General features: G+C 36.8%; 1 protein-coding gene across 1 annotated transcript in view; it reads left to right on the top strand.

Annotated features, from left to right (window-relative positions):
* Positions 1 to 8,508, top strand: part of LOC150077248 (uncharacterized) — a 39,324-nt gene extending 30,816 nt beyond the window's left edge. Inside the window, exons 5-6 of the mRNA XM_090385828.1 lie at positions 3,747 to 3,903; positions 8,405 to 8,508. Of these exons, the coding sequence (XP_090241954.1) occupies positions 3,747 to 3,903; positions 8,405 to 8,508 (261 nt within the window). The remainder of the gene's footprint in view (positions 1 to 3,746; positions 3,904 to 8,404) is intronic.
* The last annotated feature ends 10,368 nt before the right edge of the window (positions 8,509 to 18,876 follow it).

Genomic DNA, 18,876 nt, shown 5'->3' with positions numbered 1-18,876 from the left:
GTCACTTGCAAATTCAGAAAAAATCATCTTGGACCATATAGTATTTCAACTGATATCATACATAGTACAAAGGTCTTGCAACTATCAGTCTCCCTCCCCACTTTTGTAGAATTGTAAAATGTGGCTATCTGTGGCTTCCCCCCCTCCAACCTGTTGAAGCATCAGTTTTATTGCCAGTATGCACACTGCCTATCAGAATAATGGTCTGGCCTTTTTTTGATAATGTAAGATACTTTTGTGATACCTTCATGAAATGCAAATGCACTAGGGTTAGCTGATTTATTGTTCACAGCCACAAGCTTATTGGAATTTCTTATTTTCACTGATAATTTTCACATAGGCAAGTGATGAACTTTGAGAACGTTTTGGTTATTGAAAAACATCCCCTTGTGATGAAAGGTTGTGTTTTGCTACATGATGTACTGTACAATGGAGTAACATAAAAAATGTCACTATCCTCTCGGGGTCACTCGGCTTTCATGAAACAAAAAATTGATTTAAAAAAAAAAAAAAACAGCACATGCAAGACTAAAGACACTATTAAGGAGGTAGAAAAAGAACTACTAATCTCCACCAGTGAATTACCAGGATTAAATATTTTCCTAATGGCCCTGTCAGGGAATACAGTACCACTGCTGGGTTAAAGCAACTGTACTTCCTATATTGGAGTTTGCTGTTGCTTTATGGAACCCTCATCATATAGCCTGGATATGACTAATAAAATCATTGCAAATGAATTCATCTGCTATCTTTCTAGACACAATCCATATTTTACCACTGAACCTTCTATCTAAATTTGTGCTCCTACTTCAAGCCACAGTCTTTGGAAACACAGTGGACTATCCCAGATCTTAAGCTGCTATAGTGTATTTTCTCCAATACAAGTTATCTGCCAGATCTCCTATGCCATTTTAACTTCCGTGCACTGGTGGTGGCTAGTATATGGAAGACTACTTTTCACATCAGTAGATGTGAAAAGGTTAGAGATATCAAAGAACTCCTTCTTTAAAAGGACTATGTCATTAATAAACAAACATGACATATTTTGCTTTATACAAGAAAGTGTTTCATGGGATTGTCTGAAAGTTATCTGGTTGATGTCTTCATCTATCCACGTTGTCTAACAGTCTTTTGCAGCAGCCCACTTTCTTATGATCTTTTCGTGACACAGCTTAAAAGACAAGCTATGAGCATTTTGTATTCTTTTACTTAATTCCTGATATAGCTGTACTATCATTGTACATATTGTATTTCTCACTTTTAAACTTTATTTATACGTTAATGTTTATAATCTTATGCATTCTCACATATTGAATACTACTCTGTTTTACACTTTAACTGAGGACATATCTGCAGTGCATATATTTTTAATAATAAAAAAATAAACAATGGAGTTCTTCCTTCAGCTAGACCAGGCCATTGGACTGGCTTTAAAAGTTTGAGTACTTCTGTGCTAAGAGATCTTTCTTGTTACATGTTTAATGTGTTTGTTGCTTTTCGCATGGTTTTGAAGCTTCTTGTAGGAGCACTCACATTGGTACACTTCATAAACCTCACTTAGCAGAGGACTTTGGCACTGTTTTGTATGATTGGTTTATGCTAAAAATGTTCTGAAGGAAATCTCCAGACAGCTGATAATTGAAAAAGAAGTATTCAATATTTTTATAATTTTTAAGTTGCTGTATTTTGAAGCTGTGGTTATTAACTTATTTGATAGGTGTGCTTCATCAAAGATATGATGGAGCATACCCTTCAGGCTCCTCTATTTTGTCATTATTATTTTTTATTTATTTATTTTTTAAATATTTAATACCCAACTCCCTTACGTTCCACAGAAGTTTTGGATAAACAGAAGTTTACTATAGTTCTATTATACAATTTACATATGTATAATTTTTTTTTTTTTTTTGTTTTTGTGTGTGTGTATATATATATATATATATAGAAAATTATTTTAATGTTATGTGCAAATCTTTAATTTAACTTATGCTAATAATGAAAATACCGTGTACCCTGGGAGCGATGTATGTTGAATAAAGGGGGGGAAGAACGGAAAAGAGTAACGTTATAAACAAAGTGCGAATTTTGAAAAATGTAAAATTTGAAAAGAACGAAAATAGAAATAGCAGATTATTGAAAAGAACGACCAAAGTAGAAATAGCATTGCAGTATCTTTCATAATTTCTGTGTCATCTTCAGAGGTCATCCACCTAAATTATGAAAAAGAACAGCAATACTCTTACTTCTGTTTCTGACATGTTCTGTATGTAAAAAAAAAAAAAAAAAAAAAAAAAAAAAAAACACGTGTACGCGGACACGTTGTAAAAAATAATTTAGAATATAAATTTTGAAAAAATAAAATACAAGTTAAGCAAAAATATTATTCCAAAGTATAACATACAGAACATGGATGACCTTACAGAAGTAAGTAACCCGCCAAAAAGAGAAGACAAAGGAAGCGAGTGTCCGATTGACAAGAATGTCAATAACTTACCGCTACGTGACCGGTCGACAAAAAAGAAAGAGCCGGAGGCTAAACAGTGTATATATGTGAAGAAACGCTAGCGGCACCTAGCGTTAGACGAATTTTGGTGTATGTATATTTTGTAATTTACGTAAGCGGTGGAGCTACGCTAGGTTCAAGTTAAGTACATGATACTCAAACTTTCGGGATAGCAAAGAAATATAATTGCTTACAAAGTAGCAGTAGAGTAGCTAAACTTTGTTAAGGCGAAAAATTATGATTTGGTATAGTGAGAAAAATAGTACTCTGATATTGCTTTCGTTACACTAATCGCTCACAGAGTATAAAATGTAGAATTTAGTAAAGCAAAAAGATGATGAAATTAGGGATATAAAGTTGGGCTAGGGTAGTTCGGGGTTGCAAACCCGTTCCTATAGTTAGGACCCTGAACGACTGTCCGAGAGTAGGTGCACCATGTACTTAAGTCAGTTGTGTTAAAGTGTAAGATATATATAAGTTACAATTAACAAATAAATAGATAAATAAATCAAGATATAATCAAAATTAATTACAAGATAATTACAAGGTAATACACTATGTTAGACCAATCGGTGGGTACAAGTTTTCCAGACCGTAAGACACCAAAGAGGCCTAGTGTATTGTATTTACACTATTTACAAACTTGATGCGTATGGGAGTAATTATTAGTTATAAACTAATAATGCTGTTTATATTGATATCTATTAAGTTTTTGTGCCTTAATATGTTAAGGGCTTTATTGATATGATGACGCAGGTATTTAATAGGAAAAAGATTTCTGGTCAGTTTACTGTACAATGATCTGTACAATGAAAGATACTGCAATGCTATTTCTACTTTGGTCGTTCTTTTCAATAATCTGCTATTTCTATTTTCGTTCTTTTCAAATTTTACATTTTTCAAAATTCGCACTTTGTTTATAACGTTACTCTTTTCCGTTCTTCCCCCCCTTTATTCAACATACATCGCTCCCAGGGTACACGGTATTTTCATTATTAGCATAAGTTAAATTAAAGATTTGCACATAACATTAAAATAATTTTCTATATATACATTATGGTTGTAGGGTACCTTTGCTCTTGCAGTGTCCCTGATCCATAATTCATATTATTGATATTCCATTTTATCTCTATTCAAATTCAAATCCATTTTCTTTCTTTACTTAATTTTAATTTTTATTCATAATTATATATATATATATATATATATATATATATATATATATATATATATATATATATAGGAACAACATAAAGAATATTTGATGGGGAAAGTAGATAGCACATACTCTTGTGATTTCATACAGTTTAGCATCAATTTGAATGTTGGTGCTTTAACACTGGAAACAGCATACGACTTAAAGAAGGTCCGACCAGATAAAATTCATGTAAAGTGGTATGGTAAGTATTGTTGTCTAAAGGGATTTTTTATGTTTTATGTTCTCTGAAGATTTTTTAATGTTTTCAGATAATTTAAATTGCTAAAATAAAAATTATAAAATATAATAATAAAAAAAGTCTATCTGTTGATTGTTTTTTTTTTTTTTTTATACTGGAGTAAATTTTTGTAAGCCTCACTTAATTCTAATTTCTAGAGAGAACAAGAAACTAAATGCAAGATATTCTACCCAAGATTATATGAAGTGGCAAATAGTTAATTTATTCTCATTTTAATAAGGCATCACTACTGAAAAGCATAGTGGCAAGTTAACGGGAAAAAAATTGCGTGTACCTCGTACACACGAAAGATGTTTTATGTGTAAACATCTTTGATGACACCTACTAAATTTTGAACAGCTAGAACCAAAATCGTGAACAATGTAATTTATGCTCACACCCACTACTTACACTACTGAATAAATGTTAGAGATAAATAGGATACACACACCTGCTGCTTAATCTAACAAATCAATGTTTGAAAGAGGTTAGGCCAATTGCCTAATTACCCATTTGATTGTAGCCATTTGTTGAATAGTATGATTTCAACAATACAAGTATTTGTATTGTTACAAACATACTATCACGTTGGATCATGTTACTCTGTCATGCTTTGTTGCAAATTACACATGCAGCACTAATGAGATCTACAAGAAACTACAGTATCTATGCATAATATGCTATCTATGACTTGGCTCAGGATCTTAACGAGTATAAGCACGAGATGGTAATGCTGCACATTCCATTTCACAATGAGGAAATAGAGATACTGTCAGAGATGAAATAAGTCAAGATCTACAATTACAACGAAGAGCTCATGCTAGATCGTAAATTGTATGAATCGGACCTGGACATTTGCAAAAGATTGAAATATGTAAGATGTGTCAAGACAACAACGATGGTGACCCTGACAAAGCATGCGGTAATGACCTGCACAGCCTTGTAACGCGACTGTGAGAAGAGGACCCCTTTCAAAACTTTTACAATCATCCAAACAACAAGATGAATGAGGATCTAAAGCTCACCACGCTCAGTCAACTAAGTGCAATTGCAAAGAAACAAAAACTTCTACAACTTAATGAGAATAGCCAATGACAACAAAAGATTCTGCTCATACATGTAATTTGGAGTCTTATCTCCCAATCACGAAGTGATTTTCAAATATTTTTGATCGGCCCAGCTGGTTGAAATATACAGGCGCTTCAGTAGTACAGACCATTACTGTAATGTAATGATCTTGAATGTGCTCACAGCTGGTTTATGCCGACTCTGAGCACATCCAAGATCACTGCTCTCAAGATATCCATTTCTCTGTTTACCAAAAGGTTTCTGCCATGGGTGGCAGTGGTTAGCCTTAAAGCCACCTAAGTGGTATGCCGTGAATCATAAACATTTTTCCGCAACCAGCTAGTTTATGCTGGCTCTGAGCACATCCAAGATCATCCCATGATCCTTTGCGCAATCTCCTCTCCCGATTCCATTTTTCTTTGTTAAACGGAAATGATGTCACTTCCGCATCGCAAAATCATGCCAAATAGATTTTACTACTGTTTAAAATTTTAGTAGGTGCCGCCAAAGATGTTTTCACATCAAACACCCACTGTACTGCTTGTCAGGCTCTATTGATTGGGCAGTTTTTTACTGATTCATATCTTCAGTAAGAAACTAACTGAGGTTTTACAAAGTTCAAGGACTGTTGGGTTAGGTTTCGTGGTGGTGAAACCAGAACTAGTGGTAATATTGATCAGTCTTCTTTTGTGCCATACAGTTAATACTTTGTTTTATGCAACCTCATTTTACATAGATTCATTATGGCATGAGCATTTAAGCTCTATATATGATTGTTTGGATACCCTCACATAAGTATATGTATGTATATGTGCCTTGTTACAGTGGTTTTAAAGGTTTTTCAAACCTGCTTTGTGTCAAACATCTCTGCAAAGCCAGTCGTATATATTGTGTTGGTTTGTATGCTTAATGAGGTGTTGTGGTGTATGACTGGCCTCTTAGCAACCACCCAGAAAAGGTTTCCTAGAAATCTGCTGATATAATAATGAAAGTCATCATTAATATTGATGAGCCTTAGAAAGAAGTCCATGCTAATTTAATGAGCACTATTTGGCAGAAGTAGTCAGATGACATAAGCAACTTCTTTGCTGAATTTAAGAGATCATATCAGTTACCATCCATTATTGATATCACAGGTGTTGCAAAACTGCTGGATTTGAAGAATTGAACATGTGGGATGGAGGGAAGCAGTTGCAGTCTCACAGGAAACCACTGACAAATGATGAGCTGCACAACTTGAATCAGGTCACACATAAGGGGCCATGATGAAGAGGATCTAGGTTTCAAAATCCAGAGTTCTTCAAGAAGGGTTGGTTCTGTTACCAAGCATCTCTTACCAAGAGTGGCTGATGCTGCATAAGCTCATGCTTTCTTGCTTATACACTTGCTTTCTTGCATCACATGCCACTACTACTACTGATAAATTCAAGCCATCGGATGGACCTTTTTGAGAAGATTGATAATTATTACAAGTGCATCCCTGCTGTCAAGAAGATTGTCAACCAAAGTACAGGAACTACCCGACTTAAGTAATACTCAACTTACGCAAATTCGACTTTGTGTGAGCTTTTGCCAGCCGATTCAAACTGAAAAAATATGGAAATGTATTTTGCATCTGTAGGGATAAATGGAAGTACTATGAAAATATCGTAATGTAAACACAATAATTCTTCAAATAGGCCTCTGGGGTTGGGCATATTCATAATATAAATTTTAGTAGTTTATGCTAACATTGTGTTGAAATAAAAATAAAATAAAACAAAAAAACAAATTTAATAAAATTAAACTGATATTACTAATTTACAATAAATTACTATTTACAATAAGTATATAAAAAGAAAAAGAATACCATAAAATACGATGAGATATACAGAATTAAAATCTGAAGCTTTCTAAGGCTCTGCCTTCTTTCTCAACAGTACGCTTTATTTTTTACAGTGCAATCTTAAATACCTGCAGGTTCACAGCACATGATTCAATAACACGTGCATTGTTCTCATGCGTAACGGAACCGGAAGTGGCTCAGAAGCATGTCAGGTGAAATCATTCATCCCCTCCAAGGATCACTGTCTCAAAGAGGGATGAATCCGCGTACCTCTATTTCTATTAATGTTGCTCCCAATGGAACTAACCCGCAAACTCTCGTGCCACTTGCTGTCCCAAAACCTATGCGTCCGGTCGATGATAGTAGCTTCATCCAGGGAGATTTGATGTTGCATTCTCCCAATAATGCTCCGCCACAGCCGATTTTGCATAATCTGCATTCCTTATTGCCTTCGTGTGTTCCCCCAGATGATCCTCTAGACTCCATTTTGTTTCCCCCACATAACATTCCCCACAATCCGGGCACTTAATGCTCTAAAGCACCTCACTTACACTTTCTTTTGGAATGGGATCTTTCACTTGTGACAGCACTATGTGCAAGTTGCACACAGTGTGTCTGATGATCCCGTAATACACGGGCTATTTGCTCGGTTAGATCCGGATAATAGGGAATGTATGCGGTGGCTATCAGCATAAATGTCTCACCTCTCCTCTGTTCTCCTTTCATATACTTATTTATGATCCTCTGGGGGTAGCCACACCTCAGGAGATCCGCCATGATGTGCTTAAACTCTTTCTTAAAGAGTTTGAGCACGTCACGGCATCTAAAGGGGGAGCTCTGGGGGAGCACACGAAGGTGATAAGGAATGCAGATTATGCAAAATCGGCCATGGCGGAGCATTATTGGGAGAAGCAACATCAAATCTCCCCGGACAAAGCTACTATCATCGACCGGGCGCATAGGTTTTGGGACCGCAAGTGGCTCGAGAGCTTGCAAATTAGTTCCATTGGGAGCAACATTAATAGAGATAGGGGTATGATAAGGCTTAAATGAGGCAACACTGAGAACAATTAGAAAGAATGCAGAGAAAATAAAAGCAACTTTTATAGCAGGAACAACTCAAAAGTGTAACAAAATCCATTAGATCAAGACATAATGAATTGGAAGAGATTGGACATCTGCTATCTGTTTGGATAGAAGATCAGACAAAGAGATTGGGAACAAGTTTGCATACGATAAAAGCAAAAGCATTAACAATATTTTATTACGTAATAATCCTAAAAAAATACTTATGTAGTTTATTACAATTATTAATTGTGTTTGGTAATGTTCTGGTTATGCGTGTTCAGTCTTGAGTCGTTGGCACATAACCTTATTTTTCCCATAAGACCTTATTTATATTGCACGAGGGCTTCTAGGAACACACATACTGTGTTATGAAGACTGACTGACTGTACACACCTCATTTAAGTAAAATAAGAATGGAGGGAGGGAGGGGGAAAGTAAAACAAGGCTTACATAATTTTTATTTCTTTTTGCTGATGAAACTAATTACATTTTTAATACTTTTAGGTCCTAAGAACTTGGAGAGAAATATTATTCAGGAGATTGAAGAGAAAATACCAATTTTCAGCAAATTTGAACTACAAGAAGCATTTGAGAAAATATTTCTTTAAGATAAACATATGTAAAAAGAAATGACATATTGTACAATAATTCCAAAAAATAAATTATGTAATGTGTACATAATTTTTGAATCTAATATTTATGAGGTTGTTTACAACACTGAGAAAACTCCAAACAAATACTCTTAACAGAAATGAATGAGTTGGTTTCTTAAACAAGTTAATAGATAATATAAAAGAAAACTCGGTAACACAGCATAATATTAAATTCCAACTATATATGTTTGTTGGGGGGTTTATGGGCTGTGCCTCCATAGCTGAGTGGTCCAGAGCAGGAGTGGAGTAGCATGTACTCCTTGAGTAGACTAGGGTTCAAGCCTCCGACTGCTACGTATGGTCGATCTGCCAGCCTGCACTGGACCAGCGTGGTGGATTATGGTCAATTTCCCTCAACATGAATCATTGGGGCAGCTTCTATCTTGCAGTGGATTGATAATGGCTGCAGTTTAGGTAGGCAGATAGCTAGCTCTGGGAGCCCATTATACTGTATAATTGCAGTATTATTATTACAGGTGAGATTTCCCTAATGATGATTTTTATGTGGGAATCTCTCTCTCTCTCTCTCTCTCTCTCTCTCTCAAGGAGAATATCCTTGAGGGGTCTTGAATAATTTTAAATTCCACCACAAAGTGGGTAGTAAGAAATAAACCACTCCATCAAAGACTGTGTTGCATGTCTCCCGGGCTGTGTAAAGCAGGTAGTCAGATATTGTGGGATTATATGCACTTGTGCGATTTGGTGAGAAAGTGAGCCAACAGTGCAGTCTCAGTAACAGTGTGGTGTGATATCCATCACCAGACATGCCAGTGGAAGCATCATGAATACTGCTGTCCTGATGAGGTGTTCCTGCACAGCAGTTGTACAGTGCATAATAAGAATAGCCCAACAGCAGTAGTCCTTGGCTGGTGACACCTTATTGATATGAGAGGCCAACGTGGGAGGGAAAAGAACTGTGCAATCTAACAGACAAACCAAAATCAATCAAAAAGCCTTGCAAAACCACTGGATCTCAACCCAAGTGAACATCTGTGGGATGGGGTAAGTTGAGCTGGTGATGGCAGGAACATGCTGTCCTCCAATATGAGGCAACTATCAGATGCAGTTGAGTCTGCATGGACCAGAATATTTGCAGAATTTCTATGGCAACTCAGAAGCATTTTATAAGGAGTATAAAAGTAAGCTGCAGCCATTATCAACCCACTGCAGGATGGAAGCCTCCTCAACAATTCATGCTGAGGGAAATGGACCATAATCTGCCATGCTGGCCCAGTGTGGGTTGGCAGATCGACCATATTTAGAAGTCAGGGGCTTGAACCCTGGTCTACTCAAAGAGCGCATGCTACTGCACTCCCACTTCTGACCACTCAGTTATGGAGGCACAGCCCATAAACCCCCAACCCTATGTGCTCATGCTAATAAATATGTTATATACATGAGTCTTTGTTAACAAATTAGAGCCATTCGAAAATTTTCTCTGCAAAGTACTTGTTTTGCATGAGTAGGACAGTAGAACTTTTTCAAAACTGCTTTATGCTATAGACAAATTGAGATTAACCATCTGAATGAGCAATTGCCTTTATTACTACCACATTTCAATAACAAAACAAATAAAATATTTAATTGATAGTGACTTGGCCATGTTTGCACTAGAATGTGACATCCGTTGCTGTGAGCAAGCTTTCGTTTCCAATGTACTGAGTACAGTCAAGTACTATTGTTTTAATTTTACTGATTTACAAGTTTCTGCTTTGCTGTAATACTGACAACAGTTGTTGCCTCCTCTTGTTGGGATGATATAAGGACTTGCTATTAAAACACTGGTCTTACAATTCCAAAGTTCTGTTGCTGAAATATTCTCAAATGGCTCTGGCTTTCGGAAACAAAGCATTTCGGAATCCATATTTATTATAACATTTTACTATTTTGGTCCATAGAAAACACCCTCCAATTTACTGTGTATTTCAAGGACACACACGTGCACACAAAAGGGTAATTTTAAATTACATCAACAAAATTATGGAAGAAGTTCTAAGTACTAAAACAGGTGCAAAAGTTCATATAAACATTCAGAATCAGATATGTTTAAATATATTACAGAGGTATGACTGAATTTTAAAAAATGACTGTGGCATTTCGATCGGAAAAAATAAATTTAATTTTTTGAAACTCGTCATCCCCTATTTCTGGGTGGCACCACGTTTCTGTAAGCCCTATTATGGCAGCATTACTTGTCTTAACCAGCAGTTTGAATTCACTCATTTTATTGACAACACTTCTCACATTACTGTATAAACAACTAATACTTAGTGTTCTTGTATAGTTAACTACCCTGATGCACTCTGAAGTTATTTAAGCTTGCTTCCCTGGCATTAGCTACCCGCTCATTTTGAAACGTGTGTGCCCTCAGAACATCTTGCTAATATGTTGTTGCGGTAACAAATAAGAACTCTTGAGGTACATGCAAGTGTTACTTTGACCGATATTATCAGATAAATGCATATCAGTATTACCTTTGTCCCCCCCCAAACTAGCAGTTTCCCTGAACCTGTAAGGTATCCTCAATGATACTGGCAAAAACTCTTGCACCACCTTTTGTTTAAATGTATCCCATCTCTACAAAACATTCTTTCTACCTACAAGTGCAGGCCAAGCTGATAAAATCTTTTCCCCCCAAAAACCTTGTAGTCCTTCAAGCCTTCAGTTAATCCACAAGGCTTTCAGCATATAATTCCTCCTATCATGCCTGGGCAGAATTGCAGACATTCTGACCTAACTCATGGCATTTCTTCAGCATGGTCCTGTATTTGTCTAACAAATCATCAGATTGTGTGTTTAATATCAAATTTTTTTTTTTTTTTTTTTTTTAATATCATTACTCCTCACACGAATAATATTCTCTTTAACCCCCTTAAAATCTGTCAGATTTGGTGACATCATTAATTTTTGCTCCCAGCAGACATACCCTGGTTCTAGTCCACCTGTCCTTACTAAAAAAAATATTTCCTGTTTCCCTGACAATGGAGTCTTCTAATAGAACTAAGTCCTGAACCAAAGCAGTTTATACTTGGTTATTTTGCTCTGTGGCCCAAATTGGGAGTGTATCAGTTGGTAGGTTACTAGTCTTGAATCCCTGACAAGCTCCCAGTTACATTATTCTCTAGGGCAAGCATCTGTTTTTTCAGTGACTCAAATTCCTCTAGCTATGCACCAAATTTTAACTTTAGATAGGTACACTTTTTGGCAGGTCATATTGTAATATGTCACTTTATCAATTATTGTCAGAGAAATGTGAAATATATTGTGCAAAAAGGGATAGGTGGAAAAGGACCAGGGTACGTCTGCCAGGAGCAATAGTCTATGACATTATAGAGCAGATATAATCTTTTAAGAGCCCAAAAGACAATATCGTTGTACACATTGGCACTAATTTCAGTTATAGCTCGGACACAGCATGATTTTGTTAAGGGGAAGTCTTGCCTGACCAATTTGATTGGATATTATGATGCAGTCACAAAAGAACTGGATGCAGGGAATAACTTTGATATTATATACTTGGACCTTAGAAAGGCTTTTGATATTGTTGCACATGGAAGACTGCTGCACAAATTGGAGTAGCGTGGCATTGGAGGCAAATTGCTACTATGGATAAAGGGGTGGTTGAGGGGGAGAAGACAGAGAGTGGTAATCAATGGACACTGCTCATCGTGGACTAATGTTATCAGTGGAGTCCCTCAGGGTTCAGTGTTGGGTCCATTATTGTTTTCTGTATTTATAAATAATATTGATGATGGTATATCATGTCCAAGTTTGCAGACGATACAAAAGTTGGCAGGGTTGTTAAGGACACTACTGACGCTATGCTGCTGCAACAGGATCTGGAAAGGTTGAGCAGATGGGCTGAGAGGTGGCAAATGAAGTTTAACATTGACAAATGTAAAGTACTACATATGGGAAACAGCAGCCCCAGAGCAATGTATCAACTCTGTGGTACTACACTGACAGTGGTAGAGAATGAAAAGGACCTGGGGTAATTGTGCAGGCAGATATGTTCTCTGAGCAGTGCAGACAGGCTGCAAGAGTAGCTCATGGTGTCTTAACATGATATACAGGAATGTTTCTAGCAGGGATGAGGAGGTGATTATTCCCTTGTATAAGGCAATGGTCAGGCCACACCTTGAGTACTGTATACAGGTCTGGAGTCCTCATTTCAAGAAGGATGTAGAGCTGCTGGAACGAGTACAGAGAAGGGCAACAAGGTTAGTGAATGGAACAAAGGGTTGCTCTTACGAAGAAAGGCTTAAGTTTTGCAAATTACAGTGTCTGGAGACTAGGCACTGGCGAGGTGATCTGATACAGGTGTATAAAGCTTTGAATGGTTTGAGAATCCTCAACGCTGATGGGATTCTGCCTCTTTCTCAGAATAATCACCTGAGAGGGCATAAATTCAAATTGAGGAAAGACAGATGTAGGATAGATGTCTGGAAATTTGCCTTTAGCCAGTGGGTAGTTGGTTGGTGGAACAGACTTCCATCCCTTGTGGAAGTTGATAGCCTAAATAAATTTAAGGCTCAGCTGGATGGGTATTTCAAATGAACGAACAGAGGGGTGAAGTGGAAGTTTGTTTTGTTTTTTTTCTGGCTGATGCTGCATAAGCTTGCTTTCTTGCATCATATGCCTCTACTAATGCTAATATTAAGAGTAGGAGGTCTGAAGACTTAATAAGTACAGGGCGATATTAGGATAAAGTTGCAAAGTTAGGATTAAATTTGAAAGTGCCTGCAATTCTGCCCAGACATGATAGGAGGGAATACATGTTGAAAGCCTTGTCAAATCTATTCAGCCCTGGAGCGGCCGTGAAAAGCCTAAGGAGTCTAATTGTTCTCAACATGGTCTGTGCTTAACATGAGAGGCTGTTTTTACGGGATAGGATACACTTAAATAGATCCATGCACCATAAAAACCAAACCAAACTTAAATAGAAGGGGATGTAAGAATATTTGCTGATGCTGTCAAGGCAATATCAGGTGGGTCAGAAAATTGCTAGCTTGGTGGTGGGGTACAGAGAATAACAGATTAACTAGAAGCACAACAGGCAGAGGGATTCTTGCACTTCTCCTATTGGAACATGCAACAGCCTGGAAAGAAGGTGTTGGGAATTTCGAGTCCTGCAGTGAGTCATCATAAAAAAAGTAAATACATGGGCTGTGTTAGGGTAACTAAGAGTAAAAACAGGTGCCTGTACACTAGTGCTAGGAGCAGAGTAAACAAATTTGAGGTACTATTTTAATCATCAAATGAAGATATTGTAGGGATATCAGAGATGTGGTGTCAGTCAGATATAAAGGATGCAGAATTTGAATAGGGGGAGTACACTGTATATAGAAAGGACAAGGGGTTATGCTCTTAATTAAGAAGCATATTAAATCTAGGACAGTGCATTCATCAACTGATGGTGTAATGTAAGCAATGGGAAAACAAAAATGAACGTAGGGCCTTACTGTGATGAGTATAACAAACTACACAGAGACATCGAGTGGGGCAGTAAATCAGAACATCATATTGGGGCATTTTAACTTTCCAGACATTGACTGGAACTTGTGGGTTGATCACTTGCATACTAGCAGACCTTTTGTGGATTTATTGGATGACTGTTTTTTAGAGCAACATGTTGAGAGGCAATATTCTTGATTTGATTACCAACAGTGATTCTTCATGCATTAAGAATCTGCAGATAAAAGAGACTCATTGGATGGCAGTGATCATTGTGTACTGATGTGGTATTTACTTATAAAATAAAAAAAAAAAATTTTTACTTATAGGAAAAATTACACTGAAGGGCAAACAAAAGGTTCTGCATTTTGTATGGGTGACTACATTGATCTCAGACAGTTTTTAAATTCTATGCAGTGGGACCAACTGATGATATTAACAACAGCAAAAAATGGGAAGCGTTCAGGATATTAATTGTAGAAGCTGCTAGGCTTTGCATGCCAACTAAGAAATATTGTTCAAGGCACCTAAATGAATGTCAGATGAACTGATGAGACTTGTGATAGAGAAGAAAAATGCATAAGATGCATGTAAATTATCAGGTGATACAGCTTATGATACATTGTCTGTAACCAAGTCGGCAAAGGAGGTTAGGCAAGCTAAGACAGATTATGTAGTCTCTGACAAAGAAAAGAAGCAAAAATGTCCTTATATTACAGTAGAAGGAAGGGGTTGAATCACATTGGTCCACTTGAGGTGGATGGTTTAACTGTTCATGATCCTGGCTAGGTTGCTGACAGACTGAATAAGTACTTTTAATCTATATTCATTCAAGAAAAATCCTTTAGGGAGGGGATGCCAGAAGTTTATCTAACTGAGAGGAAAGTGGAAGAGAAATTGTTGATGCTAAACATAAAAAAGTGGATGGAATATATCCAATTTTATTAAGGGAGACAGTAGAGGAGGTAAGCATACCCTTAGCCACAATTATGAGAGTATCTTTGGATACGGGAAAATTCCCTGTGGACTGGAGATGTGGAAATTATCCCCAATTCAGGGGGGGGGGTAAATGGTGACACAAGTAATTACAGACCTGTTAGCTTAACTTCTGCTCCAGGTGAAATAATGGAATCACTGGTAAAAGAAGTAATGCAAAACCATCTACACAGGAATGCAATTATACTGCAGTCACACTCTGAATGGATACTACAATGCAAAAAATAATTCTGATATCATATAGTGGATTCTGATTATGTAGGACACATCGGGGCTAGTGCATTTTGGCCCGATTAAGCGGCTGCCCCAGTTATGCGAAGTTTCACGTAAATAGTTAAAAAAAAAATTCTGTAACAGGTACATAATGTATCCTGCCGCTAGCATATTTAACATGTTTTACATTTAACAGTCATCGGCAGGCATTAAAAATGTTTTAATTTTCAGATATTAATAAAATTCATGGATAATGACAGTGTTTTTATTTTATTAATAATAATTACATATCAGTTACTGAAAGTATTGGTCTGTGATGACTAAAGTAGGATATATATAATTTTTACATTGAAGAATTCACTACTAAATACACCATCTATAGTTGTTCCATTACGTGTAGTATTTATTGAAAGATCTGATGACATGTCCAAGTTGAAGAATGTTCTCATAAATGTGCACAACTCTTTTCCAGCCTTAGAGTTTAATTTGTAAAGAAAAAAATTAGATTCAATCTGAAAACACCAAGTGACTTGAAACCATATGCATTTTCAAATTAATGCATTTCCCAGTTTTGAAAAGTTTTTTTCTATCTTTAAACCTTAATATTTGTTTCTAAATTCCTTAGCTTTCCAACAATATGATATATGTCCACATTATCCCATTTATTGTGTGAGATAATTTCCTTAATCACATGTTCATATTTTCCATTATCCTGAAAAAACTACTGGAATTTTCAGAGGTTTGAAAGTTTTTCCTCTAGTATAGAGCAAAGTGAAGCTCTATGCAAAATTTCATTAAATTTGGATCAGTAGAAGATAAATTATTGTTGCCATCATACAAGTATGATTACAACAATACAAGTTACAATAATTCACTTCTGGTGGAAACTGAAGACATTACTTCCATAATGCTTTTTGCATAGATGGTTTTTCGTTACAAAATTTTTGGAATAATGCTGGTAAGAACGTTTTTAATGTCGAAATACGGGATCAATCGTAATGATTGATTCTCTGTGCAGCCAAATCACTTTACGATGGACTCTCCATAATAAAGTACAGTTCACTATACGATATGTAGTAAGTGCTGGTCATTGTGATTACGTTTGTGAATTGAATTTTAATTCTATTAAACAGCGATTCTTCTGGGACCCCTTCTTCTTGGACAACTGTACGGGATAGTGAATTGCAGTAACGCACTTGAAAGGTTGTTTTGGAGAAAGCTCTCTATGATTAGTGGTAACTGACCCCGATCCCTGTGGCATACAGATTTTGAAGTATGCCATAGCGCCAGGTGGTATCAAAGGCTTTTTCGATATCCAGACAGATCATGACAAGATGTTCTTTATGGATAAAAGCATTCCGTATGTTGGATTCTGCCTTGATCATAAGGTCTAGAGTTGGCAGATTTTTTTGAAATTTGTACTGATTCTTATTCATCACTGAATGAAATTCTAGATACCATACTAATGAAGCGTGAATCATTTTTTCTAGTGTCTTACCAAGGCAACTGCTAAGAGCTTTTGATCCTTTCCAGATTTAGCAAAGGCTAGGACTATTGAGTGGTGCCAAGAAAGAGGGTAGTAGCCATCCGAGAATATCCAGTTGAAGTATATTAGTAATAAATTCGAAGTTTGCTCCAGTGTTTAAGCATCATATAGTATATCCCATCAGGCCCTGGTGCACTATCACCTGACCTATTTAGTTCAAATAGTGTAAAAGGTCAATTATATGGAGGAGATGCCCTTGTATTGAAGTTCAGCTTATGCTTTTGTGTTAGCTTTTACCTGTTTAAAGGTAGACTCATGCTGATGTGGCAGAGATTTGAGAAAAACATTCTGCCACGGCATTTTCAATTTCTATTGGAAAGAAGCCTTTACCTTTCCAACTTATAATGGGCATTGATTTGGGGAAAGATTTACCATTCAGCTTTTTAATTTTATTCCAGATTTTTCTACTGTCTGTATTTTTAGTAATAGCGGAAGCAAACTGGATCCAAGTCTTTTTTGGCTTTTTTTCTGCACATAATGTGTCTTAGCTTTAAGTTTCTTAAAATTAATCAGGTTGTCAGTTGTTGGATACTTGCGAAATTGATTCCATGCTTTATTCTCTTTTTTTCGCATTACGGCATGCGTCATTCCACCAGATATTGGTATATCTGTGAGGACCAACTGTGATTGTTGGTATAGCACAGGCTGCAGCTGTTATCTGTGCAGTAATGTGGTCAGTAACTTCATCTATGGACTGGTTTTTTATGACTTGATCATCAAAGGAAATTAAATCGGTGAACTTGTTCCAATCTGCCTTTGAAAATTTCCATTTTATGCGACTGGCTATATGTGTGCTTCTGTTTGTTTGCAATTTGCAAATAATTGGGAAATGGTTACTGTTCAGTGGGTTACTTGAAACTAACCAATGAATGATTGGGAACAGTTTTGGGGAACATAATGATAAGTCTATGGCAGTAGATACACCGTTGGGAAAGTGAATACAAGTGTCAGCACCAGTGTTTAATAATGTGAGATTCTGGCTGTCAAAAACTGTTTCAATGAATTTTCCTCATTTGTCTATCTGGGCAGATCCCCACAAGTGTTATGCCCATTGAAATCTCCTAGCAGGATGGAAGCTGCTTTATAAGTTCCTCTGGTTCTTTTTTTGGGGAAAGGTATACAGAGACTATGGTTAAAGTAAAATTCAAAACAATACATACTGCTACAGCCTCTAATGGGTCTGCAGAGGGATCTGTTTTGTGAGAACTTTGTTGTCAACAAGTATGGCTACGCCTCCTCCTGTTGAGTTAGTGTTGTTTCTGTCTTATTGATAGATACTATAGTTTTTAATCACTGGAGTCACCTGCAGGATTAGATTGGTTTCTTGCAAGCGGAGGCTTATTGGACTGTGCTGTTTGATCAGGTCATGAATATCAAAAATATTGCTTTGTAGACCTCTACAGTTCCACTGTATAATATTCTGCATTATTTAGTTTTAGGGATTGTGTATGGTTCTGTCTGCTTTTTACATCCAGCCTGCTTGTATCATTCTAGTTTCATCTTTTCTTTTTTTTGGGAAGTTAGGGTGCCCAATGTCCATATCATCTTCTGCATGTAAATCTAAAATTGTTTCATCCTGCAGGGTACCAGCATCAATGTCCATATTTCCTGAGCATGGTTGGTCTGCAATATTTGGGGCTGATGCTTTCAATTTAACAATTTCTGGCAGAGTAGCAGTTGGTGGGACTGTTACCAGAGTATTGGTAGCACAGGTCACTTTACTTTGTTCTGTAGGTGGCTGCTGTGAGGACAGTAGCACTGATCGAACCCAATCGAGTTGAGATGGATGGAGGTACTGTGACTGCCATTTGCGTTGCAGCTGACTGGTATTTTTTGGCTGCTGCAGAATATGTAATTTTTGGTATGTTGAGCATAACTTTCTTCCTAGCAGGTGATCTTTTGTTCAACTTTGTATTTCTGAATCTCTTTTCCTACCCTCCAGAGTTCACATGCTTTTGAGTACGCTGGATCTAGCCTTTACGTGGGCATTGTGGCATTTCTGCATTGCAGTCCGTTTGTGTATGAGCTTTGGAGCCGCAGTTCGAGCAGATAGTGTCCCCTTGACTTGCTGTTTGTGTGTCCAAATTTTTGACACTTGAAGCATCTGATTGTGT

This window comes from Mastigoproctus giganteus, chromosome 12 (assembly GCF_048544385.1).
Source record: "Mastigoproctus giganteus isolate SK-2022 chromosome 12, ASM4854438v1, whole genome shotgun sequence".
Taxonomy (NCBI): Eukaryota; Metazoa; Arthropoda; class Arachnida; order Uropygi; family Thelyphonidae; genus Mastigoproctus; species Mastigoproctus giganteus.
The sequence above is the reverse complement of the archived record's forward strand: the minus strand, read 5'-3'. Positions and strand labels throughout refer to the sequence as shown.